Genomic DNA, 23,762 nt, shown 5'->3' with positions numbered 1-23,762 from the left:
CTTTCCAGACTCCCACTCGACAAATTTATGCCATCTTTTGAAGATTTTAAAAGCTTCAGCCTTCTCCCGAAGCAAGTAAACCCACATCTTTCTACTAAAGTCGTCAACTACTAGCATATAGTAGAGAGATCCACCCATTGTAGGAGTCACCATTTTCCAAAGAGGTTGATGTGTATTAGCTGTAGAGGAGTCTTTGTCCGATTTTGATTCTCTTTTGGAATGACTGATTTTTTATGCTTGCCCATCATACAAGCATCACAAACATGACTTAAGTTAGATAGGGTTGCCAACCCAACTACCATATTCGACTTCTTCATCTCCTTCAACACAACAACATTGAGATGCCCAAATCTCTCATGCCATTGCTTTATGTTAGTACTCAATGTGTTGTGGTTGGTAGAAATTGTAAACGCGCTCAACTCATAGAGATTGTTGCGCCTTACCCCTATGCCTACAACCTTGCCAAGCTTCTTGAATCTATTATTTCTGCCATCATACTTGGAAGGAAGTACTCGAATGCACTGACGAGTCATATCCTCTAGAGAGATGACTACTCCAACAGTAGCCAACCGATCTTGACGATCCTTAATCCTTTTTACAAAGGATTCTACTTTCTCTCCATCAATGAGCTTCTCTGGAGCAAGCTGATTTTTTAGGTTTTGTATCCTTGTATAGTTTCTGGCCAATATGCTCAAAGCTTCATGTGCCTTGGTTGTATGTTGCACTAATGTTAGTACAGAGTCACATACACCAACGACTATGGTACATAGCGCATCAACATTCCTTCTCTTCCAGGTTCGAAGTAGATCAACATTTGGAGGGATTGATGTGGTAGGGTGTGCAAGGTCAAAGGTCACCATGGGTTCATGCTCTCCTACTGTGGGTCCCATGATTGGCTCCAACAACTCATAGGAGTACAAAATGGCAGACATTTTGAACTTCCATAGAGTGTAGTTGGTTCCATCTAGCTTTTCATCAGACAATGGAGGTGGGTGAATGCGCAGTGGAGCAATTGCAACATATGTGGACTAGGCCATTGATACTCTCTCTCTCTCTCTCTCTCTCTCCTGCTAGACAACAACTACCCGTGTATACCTAATCTAGATAAACCTCTCAGCTCTAATACAATGTTAGAAATATTGAGAATTGATTAGATAGATATATAGAGTTACAACCACAGAGATGGACATATGAAAACAAAACTTCTATTACATATGAGAGTAGCTCACAATGGTAGTTCACCCATGCGCTCACACCTTAGAGCTTAGATGGGAATTGGACCAACTCACGACAAAATTAGTGGGGACAAATGATGATCACACCATTGTGTAAGAGAGTGGATTATATTCTCTATTTGGTATGAGTGTAACATTAAATGTGCATGTCATTTGATAGTAGTGAAGATATTCCTCTTCTGTCAATTGACTTGTCATTTACTATGATCCAACTCCCTAGATACAAGTTCTAGATAGTACTTATCTTAAAGTTCATGACACATACTTTAAGACTAAGTACATTGTAACTTGACCACAAAATATTCTTCTAGTTGACTTGATTAGCCAATCTTATTTACTTACTTCACTCTTTCCTAAATACATTGTGTCCTACGCATGTACGGATTCCTAGATTGACACCTTATCGACCCATATGGTCGAGTTGCACAATAGCTACTCATTTGGGGCGCTATCACAAAATGTGCACTCTAAGAGTACACATGGGGATAGATTGACAACTTGGGTGATCATTGATTATATCTAGCACATTTTAGGTGATAAAAAGTACTTTAATCTATAACTAAACTTGGTTAAATGTATTCTTTCAAAACCAAGATAGTCAAGGACGATGTTGCATTTATGTGTTTTGCCATTTTGGATTTTATGCTACACTAAATTGTTAGTACATGTTTTACATTCTTAGCACGTGTTTTTCGTATGTGTTTAACTTTCTTAGGATACATGTTGCATTTGTATCTGTTTTGCCTTATTGGATTATTGTGTTTTAGAGACGAAGTAAACCACGTCCAATATGATCTCTTGAAGTTATGATTATGTTAAGGTGTTCCCATTGTTAACTACATTTATTTTTTACTTATTTCTTGCTAAGTTCAAAATTGTACAATTGAAGGCATCACTAGTTTAAATATGAAGAATTTGTCCAATTCATACATTGTGTATAATGTCATACTAGTTAATAGTGATTGGAGAACAAAGAAACAAGCAACAACGACATTCTCTTTCATAGGAGGTGAATAAGTTTCAATTATTGTTACCATGGAGAACTAGGGATGTCCTTCCATAATTTTGTTACGTTACGTGACCTGTAACAAATAGACACCATTGTATTTTAGATATGATGGAAACTATGAGGTGAGTACGTTTACTGCAAGCAGTTGCTTCCCAAGGAGCATGCAACCTTCCGCACACTCATAGGCCTCGGGATTGTCGTTGTTGGGGTTGAGGTTGATAATGCTACCCCTCGCCACTGTGCCCATCTGATGATGAAGATGATGTCCCTCAGTTTGCCTTTGTTTGTTGGTTGAACCTCGAGCTGGGGCTTGTTGGGACATTCACTCCGTACTCCTTCGTGTACTGACTCCCCATCTTTGGACGCTCCTTCGTATACTTTCTCATCTCTAAATGACTATCTATAATAGTTTGATCACAACCAGATCTCATGTCTCTATTAAGCCCTGACAATGATGTATGACTATCCAATGGTGTCCCCACCTGCACCCCATCACAATGTACAATTGCATTATAAACTCGTAGCAACAAGACACTAACAAGACGCAGTACAAAACACAATGCCATTGCCCCCTGTTTTGTAGATGAGGAAACGAGGAAGACAATAATCTACGAAAGATTATACAGTTTTCTACCCACCAAAAATGTCTTCTCTAGATGACTATTTTTTAAACTAAGCTTATGGAAACTATAGATTCTCGTTTTAGGGAGACAGTGCTAAAAAAATCAGATTAATGAAGTGTACATGTTCAAGTGACTGTTGGTATGAAATATGAAACCAGACTGTGGATGGACCTAACTGTGCATGCCAAGGTCCTACCAAAAGTATGGCAAATGCTAAAACCAAAATTGCAGAGAAGACATTAAAACTTTGGCTGCATATTTGCCAAAACCAAAATTGCAGGGAAGACATTAAACTTTGGCTGCATCTGAGAGGAATTAGTACTAAATGATCCATATAACTATAAGACCAAAACAATTCGGAGAAAATAGGAAAGAACACAAATCAGCATCAAGAAGGCAAAAATACCAGGGAACTTTCGATGCTTAAGGTAAGCAGCATATATATCTCTCAAGGTAGTCATTCAGAGAAAAATTGTGATGTCCTTCTGCTACAGTAACTCTTTGAAAACTACCCAAAACAACATCCAAACATGGGTCAATCCCAGACAGAAAGTTAGGTTGTTTCACCAGTAAGGTCAGAAAACTTAAAATAGGGAATTTACTTAGATGAACTGTTCATACTCAGTATGAACAGTATCAAGGTGGGCATGCATCTTGCTATTTGGACACCTTCTGTGGGATATTGAATTTATGTTCTTGATTTCAAGGTGTGGATTATTTGGCAAGAGCTTCTCAAAACCCTTGGCAAACATGATACTCTAGTAGAAGGATAACCAGTTGGCTCTTTCCATCGTTCAAGCAAGGTCAGTAGATCTAGCCCATCTCTCAGTAGGTTAAATATTTATCTACCATGACGCTTTCCTGATAGCATCTCTCTTTGGTAAGATCGAATAACCAATCAGTTTATCCATTTACCTCCTGATAAGCTGAGTATTTCTGTTTTGCAGCTTGCCTGCACCACTACTACCCTGGTTAGGCTAATTTTGAGATTGCCTGGGTAACAACTTCACTCATGAAAGGAAATGGAAAAAATGCATATAGATTTATATTGGCTTCCAAATAGAATGGCCCAAGAAATCAAACTCAGAAAAGAAGGATTCCATGAAATGGGAAAGTCATTTCAATAAAAATATCCACCTACAGAATCCAGATAATAATAGAGACAGGCTTTTAAGATGGATGGATGAGCAATAAAGAAAACGGGGAATCCAATACTGCAGGGGACGAATTCAATCATGGAATAAACTACAAAAGAAAAGGTCACGTGACAATATGATATGGGAGCATGTGATATGCTTCGAGACATAGTCATGTGGTCTCATTTGGGAGACGAACTTAGTAGATCGAAAATGTGTTCCGCACTTCGGGTTGGAAGTGGCAAGAACAGGCTGCCCATTGGAGGCAATTGCTGATCAATTCTTAGGTGAGGTCTACAGCCTGAGTTTCACAAGCAGATTGTCTTGGTATCTACACATCTCTTTATCTCTCTCCACAGACAAACAAAACGGAGCTCCCCAGAGTCGGATCACTATGAGCACCGTGTCTTTCTTCTTCACACTTTGATGTAATATAAGACCAGACTGTGATACACTAATCCCTCATTATAATATAGAACAAATCATTCTAGGGTCATGGTTGCACCCTATTTAAGACAGGATGTTTTTTGAAGTAGTTGCAGAGGCCCTGGCACAAAAAAGGAACTGGAGAAGGGCGTGAAGAGGAAACAGTCTTGGTGCAAAACTTGAGGAGATAAAGCAAAATATAAAATGAATGTGCAACGAGATTGAGAAGACTTGGTCAGATATGTTTGTTGCCCAGGGAACAGGCTGCTACCTACCTGAATCTAAATACTACAAAAAACTAAAACTTTTTTTTATGCAAGATGAAGTTTAGAATTGGTCTTGTTTTGCTTTGGTTCAAACTTCATGACGTTATGGGAGAATGACTGGAATTAACCAGTAATTCTTACTAGATATGAAACTGGCATCGTATAGGCTTTAATAATTTGACTTTTGGTATCTGGAATGATCGATTGTGCTACCTTAATTTCCATACTCTGATTAATACATTTCCACCCATACTCTTTAAAAGAAAGAAATTTCTACTGAAATTTGAGAATATACATCACATTTGAACTGGGCCCTGCCAAACTTCTCACCTGCCTAGTTGGTGAAGAAGTTGATGATGATGATGCTATTGCAACTGGGGTCAATCTTGTCTCTTGGCTTGCCATTGTTTGCTGGTACTCAACACTGGACATCATAGCGCTGCTTTGGTTCAACTTGTACTCAGCACTTGTAGTGCCACTATACTTATTCTCAAACTCTTGGCTCTCTAATGCTAACTCCTTAAATTTTCTCATTTCAATGTTGTAGTTGCTGCCATGTTCATGATCGTGGTCTCTGCTACTATGCCCAGGTCTTACGCCTTTTTCGAGATCCAACAAAGAGATTTCAGCTTCCAATGCTCTCACCACCTACAGTACCCCATCACATAATACACGATTGCACCATCTTCTATAATTTCCTTCTCTCTTTTGAAAACTATGAATTAAAATGTAATATGCAAAGTTCTCTAACCAGTCCCATTTGAGGTCGCCTACTTGCTGAATGGCGAACACATGCTGCTGCAGCTTTCACCATTCGTAGCATCTCTTTGGGATCATAAACTCCATTCAGGTCAGGATCAGCTACTATGTCCAAGTACACTTCACTCTTTATTTCACCAAGTAAAGGTCGTGCCTGAATATATGGACTACCAATGTGTTATTGGAAAACACAACGAAATTTCCAAAGGTATCATACATCAACCTACTACATATATGTAAGTAGGTACCCATTCCACCAGACTTTCTTGCCCCAAGGGTTGAGATACATCAACAGGCTTCCGTCCTGTCAACAGCTCAAGCAGCACAACACCAAAGGAAAATACATCCGACTTCTCTGTGAGCTTCCCACTAGAAGCATATTCGGGGGCAAGGTACCTATAATACTCATCAGCATCATTACAAGAATGTGTTGGCTAGCAAGTAGTATTACAAATGCTTTCATGTATAAAGCACCTAAGTACCCAAATGTCCCCATCACTCTTGTTGTCACATGAGTGTCTGTATCAGCAGTCAGCTTTGCCAACCCAAAATCGGAAACCTGTCATTAGTCACTCAGTTAGAAGTGTAAATTGACATCTAGCAAATATACATGTCATAGCAAAATGTCAGGCCGTCTCTGAAATAATATAGCAAATACATATATCATAGCAAACCATCTACCTGCGCTTGAAACTTATCGTCCAAAAGGATGTTTGAAGATTTGATGTCCCGATGTATTATCCGGGGATGACCTAGAGGTGACTCAACAACTCAGTGCTCAATGAAAACATTTAACAAACTTGAAGAGATATATGATGGCAATTTACAGTCTTCATGTAGGTATGCCAATCCCCGTGCTGCGCCACAAGCAATCCTGAGTCGCATTGACCAATCTAAAGCTGCTCCATTTTTCCTCTCTGCAATGGACAATAGTTTTGGCTGAGCCAAAATGTGACGAGAAACTATGATAAGAGAAGAGGAGGGGGAACATACTATGTAGATGGTACTCTAAGGTTCCGTTGGGTACATAGTCATATACAAGAAGTCTCTGATGCTCTGAGATGCAATAACCAACGAGTGAGACAAGATGCCTGTGATGCAGTCTGCTGATGATCTCCACCTCAGCTTGGAATTCCTTCTCACCCTGTGATGCTCCAACTTTCAGCTGCTTCACAGCCACTAGCTGGCCACCAGACACCCTTCCTTTGTATACACATCCAAACCCACCTTCCCCAAGCTTGTTGGACATTGAGAATCCATCTGTTGCAACCTCTAATTCTTCGTATGTGAACCTGTATTTGGAATTGACTAACCCAGGGGTTGCATTTGGGATGGCATCACATCCTTGCTTGAAAGGCGCAACCACCAGTTGTGGAGGAGGAGGAGGAGGAGGAGGAGGAGGATGTTTATTAAGAATACTTTCAGTACTATAGAAGGGAGAAGGTGAGCATTCTGCCCTGAGATTGGGGCTGTCATAAGAATCTGCCCATGGCCACAAATTGAGAAACTAACCTAGTACATTGTATCCATTTGAGAAAGAAAAGTGAAAGTGAATGTGCAGACTAATATTAATGGATGTAATTATAGCTTGGTGGAATACCTTTGTAGATAGCATGAACAGGGAAGCCTCCCGGCAGACCATAGATCTCTTGACGGGGGTGATGATCTGTCTTCTTCTTCTTCATTATCCTCCTCCTCCTCCTCGTCTTCTGGCAGAGGCAGCAGACTATGATGGTGATGGTGATGATGGAGACGAAGAGCACGCCCGCAATGCCAACAGAAATTAGCCTAATAGAAGAGACCGAGGGGGGGTGCGATGACAGTGAAGATGGAGGTGGGGGCGGGGGCGGGGGCGGAGGAGAGGCAGTGATGAATTTGGGGGAAGAATGGGGTGGGGGGGATTGGGTAATAGTGGTGGTAGGGGGAGAATTGGCAGCAACAGGAGGAGGAGGAGGAGGAGGAGGAGGTGAATTGGGAGAAAAGGGAATTGGGGCAGCTGAAGGTGAAGGCGGTGTTGTGGAAGAAGGCGGAGGAGGAGGAGGAGGAGCGGCTGAAGGTGAAGGTGAAGGTGAAGGTGAAGGTGAAGGCGGAGCTGCTGCTGCTGCTGAAGGAGCCGGAGCCGGAGCCGGAGCCGTTGATCCTAAAGGGGAAGCGGCAGGGGCGGAAGACATGGATGGAGAGAGAGAGAGAGAGAGAGAGAGAGAGAAGGCTTCAACAGGATGGACAGAGCAGTAACTAGAAGAAGGAGAAGAAGAAGAGGCAGGGGTTGGGATTGTGTTTTCAGAACACTGTGCTCCCCCTTCCACGTCAAGCAAAGGCAGCAGCTCCCACATCCTTTATCATCAATCAATGGCGAGCCAACAAACCAAACGATGATGGTTCCTTAGAATGTGCGTCTTCTGTGTTGCTGCATTCCTCTCCATCTCCATCGCCATCGCCATCTCTCTCTGTACATTATAGCTGGCGGCTACTCTCGCATCACCACCAACACCATCACCATCACCATTCACCATTCACCATCAGCTGTGTCCCTTATACCCTCCTCGCCTCTTCCTCTGTCAACAGCTGAGCGCCATTTTATGTGGGGATTGGAGAGATGCCCAAATTCCATATTTCTTCATTCCTTCATACTTTTGCGTCGCTTTGTAAGACTGCCATGTCCATATCCATGTCCATGACCCACCACCACTACCATGAAAGCACTATGCTGTTGTGTCAGGATAACCCATCTCCCATTCTGTGGGCAATTTAAATATATAGGAGGATGTTTTTAGATAGAGGAGTTCTAGGCCTTTTTCCCACAATACATATAATTGTAGACTAATTAATAGAGTGTGTATTTTATTGCATATGATAAGTACACTGTGCACACATATCAGTGAGGGATTATACGTATATGTAGCGAATTGACAACCCTACCTTAATTGGCAGAGAGAGAGAGAGAGAAAGATGTATTAACGTCTTCTAAGGCCAAATTTGGCCCATGAAACAATTGGTTTACAACAATACAGTATTTATCCAGTCATCATAACTAAAAATAAAATTAAGTAAAAAAAATAGAACTTAAACTAAAAGAGTTCTAGTAGTGTACAATATGTAGTATACTCGAAAGTGACTATACACTAAGCCTAATTTTATTTCCACCCAAGCCTCTCGAAAAGAAGTGGGGGGGTCAAAGGGTCTTGATGTGGGTTCCAATGTAGAGAGTGCCCTAGCCATGGCTTCTAGGCGGTGTAGCTCACGTTCCCTTATTTTCAATATTGCTTCCACATCACGTTGAGTTGTTTTGAAACCCGGCACCCGAGGACGTCTAGTTCTTCTCTGGTTTTCTGCCTCATCAATGGAAAGGCCGAGTGGTGCAAGTGTGTCGGCATTCGTTGTCTCCTCAGGTTCCTGAAAAACTGCATTTGTTACATGTTCGTGATCATTAGCAACATTATTGTCAACATTTTGTAATTTATTCTCTCTGTGTTGTTTTAGCTCTAGAATGTATTTGCCTAATTTCTTTATATCTAGAGTATCTAATAGTTTGGGGAGGGTGGGAGACGGACCAAGTATGTCTTGGTATTTTGCCCTTATCTCGGCATAGGTTGGACACTCATCATGTATTGATGAATCTCATCATAACTTAATTTCCCATGAGACCTCAAAGGATTACAACAACATAGATGGCATTTGACACTTAGAAGAAAAATGGTGATAGCAAAACAACACTAAATTATCATTATTTATATTCACAATTGATGTGAATCATGTGATGAAGTGTCAATGGCCTCAAGTTTAAGAAATTACCACCTTTCTATATTGTAGACGTCTCCAAAGTCATGAACATTCAACATAACAAGGTGTCGTGGCAAGGGTATCACACCAAGATGAGATTTGTTTAGAACTTGCCATACATAGAAGACATACGTTGTGCTTAATTTGAAATAAAAAACTTAATTGTGCTTTATTAATGCCAATCATTTTTCTTAATTTAAAAATAAAATAACAAACTTGTGTGAGTCAAATTTGAATGGATAAGAACTATAGCAACATACATTGTGAGCTACAAATACAATTTCCCATCTTTACTAAAAGTAGAAGGGTAGATACCTAATCAAAGCACCTAGATAAATTGATAGGAACCTGGAATACATAAAACCACAATATCTCTACTGAATCTCTAACAACATCATCTCTCTTTCTTAAATTATATCTTCACCTCTTTAATCAACAATATTAAGATATTGTTATATAGCAACGAACATGAACAACTTATGTTACGTAGAATGGTTAAAGTAGCTATTAAAATTAAACTCACACATTGAAATAGAGAACTATTGGTTTAACTAATATATTATTCAAATTAGATTTATAATAAGAACTTGCTCTTTACAAACTCTGCTATAATTAATAACACATAATTAAGACTTTCATGCAAAATTGAACTTCAAGTTAGAATTGATTGAAATGATTAGTGTACACTATTTACTATTTTGGCTTATCAATTAAATTTATGTGATATTTGTTAAATGTGTAAGCTGAAATCATTTGAGTGTACATATTTACCACCCGCCAAACTTGAACTATGTGGTTTCAAGCCATATCACGTTTGTAATGCATAGTATATCCCACAATGAGGAAATAATTATCATTGGTTTTGAAGTGCTATTTCCATGTCTTCATGGTATTACATGTGTCATGGATGTAAAAAATGTCCTCTTCCATCAACAACTATTTGCATTTGGCATCAAAATTTTGAGTTTGGTGATTCCATTTGAACGGCAAAATATTTGTTTTGCCACCCTCTTTGTGAATACTACCCTTTGAACATGTAAAATTTAGATTTACTAATATAGAATAAAGTGCATGAGCTAGATGAAACGAATGTGACGTCAAGATACAATGGGGATGACTACAGACCACAAGACAGCACATACTATTTCACCACTATCCCATCCAGCAAGTTAGCAAAAATACATACCAAAACATTATTACAGACCACAAGATACCACATACTACTATTTCATCACTATCCCATCCAGCAAGTTAGCAAAAATATATACCAAAAAATTATTACAGACCACAAGATAGCACATTCTATTTCATCACTGTCTCATCCAGCAAGTTTGCAAAAATTCATACCAAAAATTTATTATTCCAATTATTTATGTTAATGGGACAACCTTGGTGCACAATCACTATCACTTCCTACAGCCCACTCTAAGCATCACAAGTTAGATTCAATGTATCACATTCATACCTCAAACCTATGGACTGCATTATCACAATAACCATTCACAGAATTTCCAAAAATGCTTCAACATAGTGAATTCTTTAAAAGTCATATTTTTCTATATTGTACACTTTTCACATAGCATATCCTATCTTAGAAGTTAGATGTTTACTATAATACTGCAACTTGAGCCCATTTTACAAGTAAGAAAACATTACCCTACACAGGAACAGAACTGTTATTCTTGAAAAAGAAAGAAAAAGACTAATTAAATTGGAGATATCCAGACCAAATCCATGAGGCCGTTAGTTTCATGGACCACACTATCCCAAAGCTGAGAACAATGACCAGAAAATAACTCATATTAAAGATGAAGAGTAGAAACTGGCATTTGCATGTTCAAATAATAGTAACTTTAGCAAATATGAAGCGCAAATGACCATCACAACTGCATTAAATAGAATCTACCTTCACAATATCTTTTATAGAGGCAGATGAAGATATTGATATACTCTTGAAATTTGTGACCAACGTTGAATATGCGCTAATATCACAGTTGTGTGCCTCTTAAGAATTAGAGGAAATAATATGACCTTTTCAACATACAAGTCATAATAGCAAACTTGCTGTTTGAAAAATTAAGACACACAAATAAACACATCCAATTAACTGCCAGAATATATTCTGACATGTAAAGTGCAGACAAAGGGTAATCCGGTATTGTAAACCGAAACAAAGAATAGAAACTCAGTGAAATTGTTGCGATGTAAACAATCTGCCAAAAGGAAAGCTTACCACTCTGCCATGATAAAGAACAAATGTTTCTGTATTCTTTTCATCATGGTTTACCTGTAAAGTCACATAAAAGTTCTCACTATCCATGTATAGATAGTGAAGGGTCTAATATTACAAATTCTCATTTGAGATCTTAACCTGCCAAGAGCATCATTGCCTATAATGGAAAACTGCCTACAATATGCACATAAGAGAGTGAAAAGCTTTGAATAAAGAAACCTCGATAAAAATATAAGTCCCTTCAATCTCAGCATGAAAGAAGTATGCCATATTACCAAAAGACTTGAAGACCTGATGAGAATGACAAAGCTTCAATTGAGGTTGCAGCAATGAAGGTGACTTGAGCACAATCATCACTAATTTTTAACCAAACTGCTTAGGTATCAACATCCTTGCTTAGACCTATTTGCTTCCATTTCTCAATATTGGAATCACGTAACTGCCTCTTCCCACCAACAAAAAATTCTTGAGAAGCTCTACAAAGATTATCAGCTTCAGCTCGAAACTTGCATCATGTGGCAGCTCAAGCCATATGCTTACTGTACAAATGATCATGATGATAGTGGTGAATACCTCTACTGTGCAGGAAAAAGGCCTTCTGATGGCATGCAATAGGTATACTCTTTTTGGCACCCATATTTAAACATATATATGTAATCATATGAAGATCCCCAACTTAGATACCCAGCATGGCACACTTCTACATGAAATAGCTTAATGCAGCTTTCTTCCGTGAACCTCCTTCACCGTAAAGATCATTCCATTGCAATAGTTCAGTCATGTTGGCAGAGTCAGAAGACACACTCGCGCAAACCTGCACAAATTTGCCCAATATTACCTTTTTAACGTTGAAATCTAACAAGAAACAATCATGTTTTCATTGAATGATGAAAATCAATCAATCTGGGCCACCACAAATTAGCCATATGGCCATCAAATACATATCCCCGTGTATGCCTGAGCTATTCTCAGACATGCACAGATACATACCATACACTCAACAGGTTAACCACTTACACAATGACCCTGCAATTACCCTAGATTCATAAATGGGCAAACACACTGTAAGAGTAAAGCAGGGGACAAAATCACTTTAAGGCACCACAGAAATGAGCCATATTGCCATCTAATACATATTCTCATGTATGCCTATGTAACTCTATGCCATGTATACATACCACACACTCGACAGGTTCACACAGTTACACATTAACTCACTTAATATCTTGTATGTTATATGGTCAAACACACTCACTGTTAAGTGCGAGGGAGGAAATTAATGTTCTAAATCAATTAATCGATACTTGTACCTGTTCATGTGCACGTCGCACGTCATCCATGTTCAGAGGCCTTATGTCGACTGGACACCCAGCAGTTCCAATAAGTGGCGGAGGGGTGCGACCCTCAGCGATTGCTATTTCCCGTTCCTGACAAACAGCCCAAAATAAGTCCTTAGGAATCAATAAAGAAGTTAATCAGGTATCAGCAGAATGGAAATTTGACATACTTTCTTTTCCTTATCTAAAATTTCTCGTATTGGTTGATATGCAGCCATAACACACAAATTCTGCAATCAGATATAAGAGAAGAAAAGACATTACAACTTTTAACAATGGAAAATAAGAGTAGATATCATTTAAAACTTCACAAAAACACTGATGAACCACTGACCTTCAAATCACTTCCAGAATACCCATCAGTCATGTTAGCAATGTCATCAAACTCCAGGTCTGGAGATACTTCTTCCTTTGAAAGTATAACTTTCAAAATCTTTGCACGATTGGCTGCATCTGGGAGGTTCACCATGAGCCTGGAAACATAAAGAATACAGTTACAAATATCAGGGACCATTACCCTTCCAATGTCTAGTTGAAGTTGATCGGAGGACTGAAAATAAACAAATTAGAGACCTCCGCGGGAGCCTGCGAATAACTGCTTCATCTAAGTCGAAGGGCCGGTTTGTGGCTGCAAGCACAAGCACACGTTCTCTATCCTTTGTTCTTAGACCGTCCCAATTGGCCATAAACTCATTTTTCATCTTCCGCATTGCCTCATGCTCACCAGGCTTTTCTCGCCTTCCAAGCATACTGTCTACCTGGTTTGTAGAAATTTGAAATTTTCTTAATATTGACAGTTCACTTATTTCCAAGACATGATAAAAAAATCTTTAAATACCTCATCAACAAAGACCACGCTCGGAGATATCTTGCTTGCAAGAGTAAATACTGCTTTGACATATTTTTCGCCTTCTCCAAACCACTGCACGAATTCCACATGAAATATACTTTACAAGAAGAAGGCAAGGTAAATCTGACAACAGATACACATATACAAAGTTCCATACTTTGGATGCAATGCTTGACATTGAGATATTGATAAAATTTGCGCCAGCTTCTGTGGCAACAGCTTTTGCAAGCATCGTCTTTCCTGTTCCAGGTGGCCCAAATAAGAGAATTCCTTTGCATGGCTGTAAAAATATAGCAGAGTGAGAAATGCCCTGTCCAAAACACCTTGTTTGTAGATTGCTCTGGCAACAGGATTATTTTCTTTGTGCATAGAAAATTGGAGAAGAAAGAAGGAAACAAAGATAGACTAAAGAAGGCATTATAAAAATATCGTCTCCGTGAGAAATATGAACCAAATTAAAAAGATTACAAAAGAAATCATCAGATGTGATTTCCTGCATTCTCAATTAAATCTGGATCTCTTATATCAACAGGCGGAACCTTGCTGAGCATCTGCATCGTAGCCTAAATAGTTGCGGTGCATTAACCATTAACGATTTTCTAATTCAGTGGTGAATCTGCTCATGATTGGGAGTCTATGAATTCAGAGACATGAGACTCTCTTCTCTCATTATCTCCGTCCCCCTCCCTCCCTCTCCCCCTCTGTGAGATGAGACAACATTAAGATGTAATCTCTTGTTTGGTCTTATAGGCCATTTTGGCCTCTTAAAAGACGTTAATATATCTTTTGTTCTTTCTGTTCTTCTATAGTTGATGTCTTTAATATGTTGTTCTGCTCCATAAGTATACTTTGAAACTTTTTAATTTAGGTTTGTCTAACGAAGAAGAAAATCACCCATAGCTTGAGTTTCAACATAAGAATCAGGGTAATTAGGGAAAGGTGCTGGCCACAAAATCATGGTGTGGAAGTGTTACCGGAAGTGTGCATCTCCAACCTCCGAACTCAGACATTTGTCTATAGTAGCCCTATTATTAGTCTTTAGCTTCTGAAATTTCCCCCCAGTTTCTGATGAAAACTTATATTTTCTCACTTTGCAAATTACATCATTTTGAATGTGTACATTACTTTTCTCACTTTGCAAACCAGAATCGGGTCGTGAAAGACAGATGGAACAAGTGACATGACCGAATGATTGTTTAGCTAGTCATAGATTTTACGGGTCTTAAATGTTGTATGGTTTTGACCATTTTGTGTGACCATTAGGATGCTCTGAAAACACTGGAGTACAAATCGGAAAAGTCACCGAATGAAGTCCTCCTGTGGGCAATTAATGGGCCTGAATTGCATGCAAATATTTGTCCCAATGAAAAAAACAAGGCTGACACCTACATTGTCGTAACTTTCAAAGTTCCAGACTTCCTTATTCTGACTTTATCAACAATTAATCATTGTGCAACCATCAAAAACATTTTATGCTTTCTAATACTGTTTTTGTTAGCTCTTTTTCCATGCAAGAAGAATCTATATGCCTGGTTTTTCCAGTTCCTTTAAAATCCTTGTCCTATAAACATTATTCCCTCAGAAAATCAGTGTTCAGATGACGATTCTATTTAGGTAATAGAGGTGGTCCAGCAGGAGATCAAAGATATTGAAACCTCAATCTCATGTACATTGCTGTATGCGCATTGTGAATCAGGATGCTTCATCCTGGAGATCATATTTTATGCAAGCAAGAGAGGTCGTAGAGTGGCTGAATGTGAGATCACCAATTATTGTAAGAAACTTAAAAACCACTAAGGATACAGAAATAGGTCTTCATGCTTCTGGCATGAACAAAAATCTTTTAGAACTAGCAAGACAGTACCAAAAAAGTAGTCATCACAAAAATGCGCCAATCAAATGAAATAATTAGTGATGATGAATAAGGGATAAGCATTTGAATGCTTATGTTTTTTCATTGAACCATGTATATAGAACTCTAGGCTGTAGTGTATGTCTATTTATGAATGAGTATAGGATATTTCTTGGTGCATACCTTGGTTAATTGGCCTTTACAAAAGAGCTCTGGTCTTTGCAGTGGAAGCATAACCAGTTCCTTTAGTGTTTCCTTCACGTTCTCAAGAGCACCGATATCCTCAAAAGTTACTCCAATATCACTCGGTGGGATAACCTCTGAAAGTAATCTCTTCTCAAATTCGTTGTCTGTTACAACATCCTGTCCAATAAAGGTAAATCCACCTTTTCAGTGATTATTCACAAAGGTATCACCAGAAACTCCTCGCTTTTCACAAAGGTATCACCAGAATTATTTGATTTGCATGATACCTTAAGTGTCTTTTTTAAACTACGAGATTCATTTTGGACTGCTTGCAGGATATTGAGCCCATGACTAATGCTGAAGTAAAGGAACAAAATACAATTGTGATTTCCATAATAACATAAATTCAAGCAACAAGACTATCTTCAACCATAATTGGTATACCTTTCTTTGGAAAGAACTAACTTGCTGTTTCTAATATCAGGATCTTGGCAATTCATTAGATGGTCACTGATTGCCCAACCAACAATCCTTTCAGTGGCTGTAGCATAATGACTTGTCACATATTAGTATTCCCAAGAATGAGCCAACGATTGTCTACAATCTAAACTATGTAATTTACTAGAAAACTCACCCTCATTTGTAAGTGCCTGATCCTTTACAAAGAGAGTTGAAAGATCATCACATTCAACATTGTTTCTCGCGAGCACCTATATAAAACGATGACAATCTTATCACAGTAAATTTTCAAACAGATATTTATAGCCTGATTATGAGACATAAATGAGGTCAACATTGTGTAACAAAAACTCCACAAACTAAATTTACCACAAATCTGATCACTGTTTGTATTTTCTAGGCCTATTGGCACACAAGTCTTCAATGATTTTGATAATCACTATATTCTAGATTCTAAAATTATTGCTGCATATCAGGACGGCAAATTCCATACCGTGCGTAGCTGAACCAGGTTAGCTTTGGATTTCAAAGTTTCAATGTCTCGTTCTAGTTGTCGTTTCCATTCAGATAGAAGGTTTTCATCCTGTGGCCACACAAAATAAACAGCACACATAAGTTGGAAAATAAGAACTCATGAAGCCAGAATAGAAACCATGCAAACATCTCCCTAATTACCTGTGGAATTTGCAGGTTGACCTTGTTCGGAAAAAGTTTGGAAAGCATCTTTGATGCTTTTGGTGCCTCCTTGTTGCGTTCATGTAGCCTCCCAAAATTGTCCTATATAAAACATGTGCTAATAAGTAATACAACTGCTTGACATGAAAATTTCCTCAAAATAGAAATGCAGATTTAGGAAGCTCCACTACCGGAAAAGCAAGATCAAGAAGTGTTGTTTGATTGCTGCCAAACTTGGTAAACACAAGACCTCCTGGATGAGACTGTATCCATGAAAGAATACATTAGATGATATGTTTGGCATAATAAATTCCACAAACTGCAGCATGGAGGAAGAATTAATAGTGAGCATGCCTTCTCCTTGCGACTATCAGACAGAGTGTGTGAACCAATGACGACAGTTCCCCCCTCTAACTTCTCAAGCTTAGCCTTGAATGCAGCATGGTACTCAAAGTTCCCGATGATTGACTTCTCTACTTCTTTTACAAAGAGTATAAATGGTCCTTTCTTGTTTTCCGTCGCCACCACCTGTCATATCGCAGGTATGAGATCTATATTGACCATATTCTAGGAATATCATTAAAATTTGACACACTCTGAACAAACTCAATATCATCCATTTGCCAATCCTTTTTTATGAAATCGAAAAACTAACACAAACCTCAAAGAGAACATCAGTTACAAGTTTCTCCAGGTCCTCACTGTACCCTCCCTCCAGCCGAAGTTCATTTGCTGATCAATCATCAATGTTAGAAAGGCAAAAAAGTTGAAACCGAAATACCAAGCCATATTTTTAAATTTTTGTGAGGAGCACTGACCATTACAGAAAAATCCATGATCTTCCTCACAAAGTCCTCCTAAATCGTTACCATCAGCAAGAGCTCTATCAAACCGGACCCCAACTTTGCCAGGATTTTCATCAAATGTAAGTAGAACCTTCCCTCGAGCACCTATGGGAGCACCTCGACTACAAACAGTAGTTATAACTCATTAGACATTCCTAAATATATGCCGATAGCGCAAAATCACTTTTGTCCTTAATCTCCAGAGATTCTCAAAAGAATAAAGCTCCAAAGTAAGCAAAAGATTTTGTTACAGTTTTCCAACTTTGGCTATGTTCTTCCAACGTATCACAAATTAAAAACACTAAATATATAACCATGTTTAGGCTGATACAAATGCCAAGGAGAAGGACCACATCTTGAGTTTGAGACAATCTGCTAATACTCTTTATTAAGTCATAAGGTATGTGTTTTTCCCTCATTGCATAATAAATTTAAAATCATGTCATACTTCTTGCAGACAATGCTATATGATTGAACAGTCTAGTAATTGACCCATAAAACAGATCAGCATCCCACTCTGAAAATGTGGTGTTTAAACGGCAGATGATAATACTCCCGACAAATAGTGTTAAAAGAGAAGCTCTAAGCCTAAATTTGTATCCATCTACTCCTTTAACAGAGATGTAATGTCAAAAGGAAGACAGAATATACCATAGAATGTGCAATGGAACATATGAAGCAAATTGTTTAGACAAGATAAGGGATCCACCTTGACACATAATTCTGAAAAGCCATGCTTGGAACATTTGAACCAATAAATTTCACTCTATCCCCTAAAAAAACCAAAATCTAGTTAGGTTGATTAGGCCTTTTCTAATAAATAAGGCACATAAATCTAGTTAGTTACCTGTCTTCAAGATACGCTTTGAAGTTGATGCAGTGAAAACAGATGTTATATCTAACTTGGAGCTTACATTAGGTATCGATGGCAAAGTTCGTGACACAATAGCATTCAAATCTGCCACAAAAGAAGATTCATCCTTTCGAACAATCTCTTCAGAAGCTTCCAATGTTTCTTTGCCAGAAGTACCTTGTTCAAGCATTCCAGAGTCTTTACCTGTCTCTGTATCCCTTCCAGCTGCAATACCCTGTGGAATAAGAATAACAATCGATCGGATACCCCATCAGCATTCATCAGGGTCAAATCTCCAATAAAAATTCCTATGTTTCATGTTCCTAGAAAGTGAATATATATTATTGCATTGATTCCATACATAAAAGACTTTCTTTTGTCACTTTAGTCATTTCCTGATTGCAACTATCGACAATCTTAACTTCTAGTGAGGGCCGATTCCTCGAACGTAATGTTAAGAAACCAGCACCTAGAGTCATAAAATCTGGTCCCACTGCCCATTAAGTTTAAAAGATTGTGGAGGTTCAAAGCTCACAACGACTGGGTGACTCTCCCCACTGATGACATGGGAACGGCAGGTTTTCCAAATGCATAGGAACACCAAGCTTTTAAGGAACTCCCAAACAGCTCATGGGAAGACCTATGACTTCAGAACCAGCCAATTCAGGAACCTTCTGGATCAATGATATGGAAATGGAAACAGTTATTGGAATGGAGGCATCAATTCAATGGAATTGTTGGAGTTGGTTGAGTGAGAAAAGAAGGGTACAAAACATCAAAGAAATACTAGTGATCAGTTGAATCTATATTACACTACTGTGCTCAAGTTCATACTGATCAAGAAATATTACAGATTCAGAAAGTGAATATAATGATTATAGGATATGTGCGGATATGTTCCAAAGTACTAAATTATCTTAAATTTATGGATGATTGGAAGTGATTGCTCTAGTAACCACCTCACACATCTACCCAAAGATCATGTACAGGGAAAGCCAATCAAAAGAAATCAAAGAACCCACATGGTAGTCATTGCTTTCTGAATGACTTCCAGGGCCCCTCTCCATTACTCCAGTACAAAGGATAGTACTTGGGGATGCGACCAGCCCCGTAAACATAACAAAGAGCCAACTAGTGGGCTCTCATGAACCATAAAGTGCATGGAGGTGTTGAACCCCACAATCCCAGGGCAACTCCAAAACCACAAAACAGAGAGAGCAACTCCAAAACCGTTCAACAGGGAGGTGGCCGGCTTAATGGCGATTCCTAGATTGTGTAGCATAGCCACTTGCAACCTATGTTGTAAGCAAAATATGGGCCCTCTCCTATGTTAGGATTGAATGCATCAACTGAGTTATTGCACTCCATTAATATAAAACCAAATCTAGATGGTATATTCTACCAATACTCTTCCCACTGTTTTATTCCAAAAACAACTACCCTATAGATCTTTTGCCAAAACATTTTTCATGCAACATTTAAAGAAATATTTTTAGCGGAAATCAGAAAGATTCGATTTTCGAATAATAAAATAATTAGGGAGATGCAGTTTGAAAAAGTGTCTTATAATGGGAAAAATGCAACATGCTAATGTTCTTTAGGTGTACAAATTTTTGGACAGCAGTGCTGTTGTAAACATTGATAGCAGCAAAAGATCATGTTTTAGCTTACCAATGTTGGCAATGAACCACTATCGAAAATCAGCAACCTTGCCCCAAAATGCTTCGCCAATGCCTTTACAAGCACCTCCTGATAAATATCCGATCCTGATACAAGCACATAAACATGCCAATCAACAAATGCACACCATTCTATATAAATAATTTAGTTTATTTGATCTCATAAACCTGCAGGCCCAGAAAGTAGGATGCGAGGACAGACAGCTAGCAAGTCATTTGTAAACTTGGCAAAATCCGGACACTTCAAATGTATGTAGCTAGAGGTAATAAGCACATTCTTTGTGCTTTCACTGGAACAACACTCAACTTAGTGCAAGCAATCAGGATACAGTAAAGTTTTATTTTATTCTGAAGATCTTTATATAGAAAATTGGAACAAATCTACTCACCTCAAGAAATACGGAAAATTATCAAATGAAACATCAACATCCTGACCGTTGATCATGATTCTGGTAAATTCTTCTTTCAGATTTTGCCGCTTTATGGCAGTTGCTGATGCAATAACTGCAGCACCATCTCTATCCACATCATTTCCTTTAATATTGCCTTCTATAAGTTCAGGGCATATCACATTCTCAGGATCTTTTGGGGGCGAGGATCCTAGGCACTCACCAACCCCTTGGGCGGAACTTGCATCCATTACAGTATCCTCCATGGCCATCTCAGCCACAGGTTTCTTATTCTGCGGATCAGTGGGCATAACACCTGGATCAGCACACACTTTCCCTGGTTGCCCAGCTGCTTCAATATCAGATATGGACCCCTCTGAAACATCAGATGGGGGTGGTATAGCAGGCAATAATGCAGTCACAGTCGCTTTCAACCGATCTTCAGAAGCCTGTGCCAAACTAGGATGAAATGCTGTACTCTGCGCAAAATTTGAAAGAGATGCCAGGATAGAAGCTCCTGCTACATCCATAGGATCTCCTGTTCTTGCCTCATCAAGTTGTAATACTTTTGCAGGAAGAGCGTGAGTAGAAACAGAGGGAACTGAATTACCTGATAATGGTTGAAATATCTGTATAACGGTAATTATTAAGGAGCACCGATATTTCACTGCTACACATGTCGATAAATCTGAATCTCACTATGATCTACTATTGGTTTCACAGTCAAGGATACATATGAATAATGCTTGCAAGACGAGAAGACCACTTCATCCCCACCTTTCAGAAGAATGCTACAGTTCTTCTTCATGGGTTTTGCATTTACATGAACTATGCCACTATTTCCGGTGTGCTCCAAGAGAGTTACACCACCTTGTTCATGCTGAAAATATAGCAAATTTTCATTAAGGTGCTGCAGAAAACCCTACCAAAACTATTTGGAAAAGAAATTTTGAGGGATAGACACCTGCATAAACTTGAGCTTGCAAAGAACCCCACTAATTCCTTGATCCTTCAGCTGCAGGTTGCAACCCCTGCTACGTCCAATAGTAAAGGTATGTCCTACTAAGTTCACATGCTGATGCTGAAATGATATAATCCAAACTTCATTACTGAATTCATCAGCAAGATATAAACAGATTTACATTGATCAACCACGCTGCAAAATTACACTCATTTATGAATTGATCTGCAGGATATGAATAAATTTATGATGATAAAGCAAGATATAAAATTAAATTACAATGACCATCATGCTGTTAATTTACAAAAGCATGCCACATACAATGATCAAGGAGCATGTCTTAAATCATCGATGCATATGGAGATAGTATTGAAAATCTCACCTGATTACATTGGGAAAGCAATTTCCCCCACGGGATTCCAACATCAGGTGTCTTCAATCTGAACCAAGTTCCTGCATTCCGCTGCCTGGTTACTGCCGGGATCCCTGCATAGCCATACACATACTCAAATGGTATAATTAACACCAAATCTCTATCTCTCATAGAACCTTAATAATCCATGGTTTAATATGTACTAGAATTAAAATGGCAAAATATACAGTTCATCTCGAGAAGAACTCTGAGATTCAATTGCATGATATACACTCCATTTCCATCTTGAGCGAAACCTCAACAATCCATCTTATAATATATATTCAAAACTTGACGGTATGAAATATAGTCCATCTTGATGAAAGCCTTGAGAAGAGATGGTCAAATACACACCACATTGAGAACAAAACCTCTCAAATCAATGGTCTATTGTATGTTAAATGACATCAAGTAAAACTCGGCAGTCAATGGTAATACATACACTCAATGGTATAATATGCATCCCATCTTGATTCAAAACCTTGCCAGTCAGTGGTATAATATACAATCCATGTTAAAGTAGAACCTCCTCAACCAGTAGTATAATATACACTCAATTTCAAGCAAAACCTAGCCAATCAATTGTATTATATGTAATACCTCACCAACTGATGGATTATATATACTCCATGTCAAACCTTGATAATATTTGTATAATGCACACTCAATCTTAAGTAAAACCATTGATGGTATGACATATAGTCAATGATATAATACATACTCCATCGCAACGAGAATCTTGGCAATCAATGGTAGAGCAAACACTCCAACGGCCAAGGGGAACCTCGCAGTCAACCAACATCTAAGTGACGATGATGATTGACGTTTTAAAAGAAAAAAGGTACGGGAAACATACCTGATGTCTCGAATGCTTTTACTTTTTCATCTGCAGCATTTCCAGAGTCAGCTACAGCAGTAGTATCAGCATCTGCAGTCGTGGCCATATCTTCATCAAGTGTGGGTGTTGGTTTCGGGGGAGTACAAGGTGAACTCTCATTGGCCACCACATCTGCAGTCACTGTTGTCGGTACAGAGTCCTCCACTATGGTTAGGGTTTCTTCGGTGCAAATCTGTTGAATCTCCTCCTCCCCTTCATTCTGCTCCGTTCCTTCTTTGTCTGCAGATTTCTCCTCCAACTTTTAAGGGAAAACGATAAAGCAAACAAAGAAGCAAGTAAACAAAAAATCCAATAGGCAAACAAAAAATCTAACAATAAAGAAGGTAAACATACAAACAAGATATACAAGCTCATACAACTTCCCATCCCTCATCAACAATCCGTTTAACTATTTGATGAAGACAAAAAGAGACTAACAATCAAACAAGTTCACGAATAAACAGAGAAACCAACAGATAAACGGACAAAATAAACGAAGGAAGGTTCCCGTTTTCTATCATCGACAAACTGTTTGGCACGGATATGATAAAGAGGACGGCAGAAAAAAAAGAAAAGAAAAAAAAAACTTAGCGCGTACCTTTGCTCGTTTAGGTGATGGGGATGGCTGCTCAGAGGATGAAGAAGGAGGCGGAGGAGATCGCTTTGAAGCAGTACGTCGTGTGGAAACCATGGCGAAGAAAAAGGAGGGTCTCTTTTGGAAATGGATCGATCAGATCAGATCAGATTCAAGTAGAGAAGATGGGGGGGGAGAGGGTTGTGCAACAGAAAGAAACGAGCGATCTGATCAGAGGAAGAAAGCTTCCGTTTCCTTTCCGAAGCCCCAGCGGAGAAGAAGAAGAAGGAAATCCTCCTTTGCTCGCTGTGTGTCTGTGTGTGTCTGTGTGTGGCCGGTCGTTGTT

At 38.8% G+C, this 23,762-nt stretch overlaps 3 protein-coding genes across 3 annotated transcripts in view; 1 reads left to right on the top strand and 2 right to left on the bottom strand.

The window, feature by feature from the left end:
- Nucleotides 1–2,240: 2,240 nt before the first annotated feature.
- LOC147856623 (uncharacterized) lies at nucleotides 2,241–7,787 on the bottom strand. The gene is made up of 9 exons (XM_087329363.1): nucleotides 7,055–7,787; nucleotides 6,448–6,936; nucleotides 6,282–6,371; nucleotides 6,136–6,206; nucleotides 5,937–6,013; nucleotides 5,703–5,850; nucleotides 5,447–5,608; nucleotides 5,026–5,343; nucleotides 2,241–2,726 (listed from the first exon to the last, which is right to left on the bottom strand). The coding sequence occupies exons 1-9, from the start codon at nucleotides 7,785–7,787 to the stop codon at nucleotides 2,514–2,516; spliced, it is 2,301 nt and encodes a 766-aa protein (XP_087185489.1). The 3' UTR covers nucleotides 2,241–2,513.
- A 3,619-nt stretch (nucleotides 7,788–11,406) lies between these two features.
- On the bottom strand, nucleotides 11,407–23,615 carry LOC147856622 (uncharacterized). Its single transcript, XM_087329186.1, has 27 exons — nucleotides 23,441–23,615; nucleotides 22,822–23,101; nucleotides 21,936–22,039; nucleotides 21,557–21,673; nucleotides 21,326–21,472; nucleotides 20,593–21,221; nucleotides 20,372–20,493; nucleotides 20,196–20,290; nucleotides 18,519–18,759; nucleotides 18,381–18,444; nucleotides 17,645–17,793; nucleotides 17,488–17,558; nucleotides 17,181–17,354; nucleotides 17,018–17,089; nucleotides 16,827–16,928; nucleotides 16,645–16,734; nucleotides 16,327–16,402; nucleotides 16,137–16,233; nucleotides 15,980–16,049; nucleotides 15,690–15,869; nucleotides 13,812–13,934; nucleotides 13,643–13,726; nucleotides 13,378–13,562; nucleotides 13,139–13,277; nucleotides 12,975–13,034; nucleotides 12,778–12,894; nucleotides 11,407–12,281 (listed from the first exon to the last, which is right to left on the bottom strand). Exons 1-27 carry the CDS (start codon nucleotides 23,531–23,533, stop codon nucleotides 12,168–12,170), a joined length of 3,795 nt encoding a protein of 1,264 aa, XP_087185312.1. The 5' UTR covers nucleotides 23,534–23,615; the 3' UTR covers nucleotides 11,407–12,167.
- The window catches only part of LOC147856616 (cytochrome b6f complex subunit (petM)), a 36,174-nt gene continuing 35,978 nt past the window's right edge, over nucleotides 23,567–23,762 (top strand). The window contains exon 1 of the mRNA XM_087329187.1: nucleotides 23,567–23,588. The gene's annotated coding sequence lies outside the window, so the exon portion shown is untranslated. The remainder of the gene's footprint in view (nucleotides 23,589–23,762) is intronic.

Source organism: Azolla caroliniana, unplaced genomic scaffold (genome assembly GCF_043228905.1).
Source record: "Azolla caroliniana isolate FFs.n. ecotype wild unplaced genomic scaffold, voAzoCaro1.0.p SCAF_13, whole genome shotgun sequence".
NCBI lineage: Eukaryota > Viridiplantae > Streptophyta > Polypodiopsida > Salviniales > Salviniaceae > Azolla > Azolla caroliniana.
Note: the sequence above shows the minus strand (reverse complement) of the source record. Positions and strands in the feature narration are given on the sequence as shown.

Excerpts from the sequence above, each read along its gene's own strand:
- LOC147856623 (XM_087329363.1), bottom strand. The coding sequence starts at position 7,787 with ATGTGGGAGCTGCTGCCTTTGCTTGACGTGGAAGGGGGAGCACAGTGT. Across the intron at positions 6,014-6,135 it reads ACGATAAGTTTCAAGCGCAG|GTTTCCGATTTTGGGTTGGC; the intron begins GTAGATGGTTTG and ends GACTAATGACAG. Across the intron at positions 2,727-5,025 it reads CTTCTTCACCAACTAGGCAG|GTGGGGACACCATTGGATAG; the intron begins GTGAGAAGTTTG and ends GATGGGGTGCAG.
- LOC147856622 (XM_087329186.1), bottom strand. The coding sequence starts at position 23,533 with ATGGTTTCCACACGACGTACTGCTTCAAAGCGATCTCCTCCGCCTCCT. Across the intron at positions 21,473-21,556 it reads GCAAGCTCAAGTTTATGCAG|CATGAACAAGGTGGTGTAAC; the intron begins GTGTCTATCCCT and ends CTATATTTTCAG. Across the intron at positions 16,050-16,136 it reads TTAGTTCTTTCCAAAGAAAG|CATTAGTCATGGGCTCAATA; the intron begins GTATACCAATTA and ends CCTTTACTTCAG.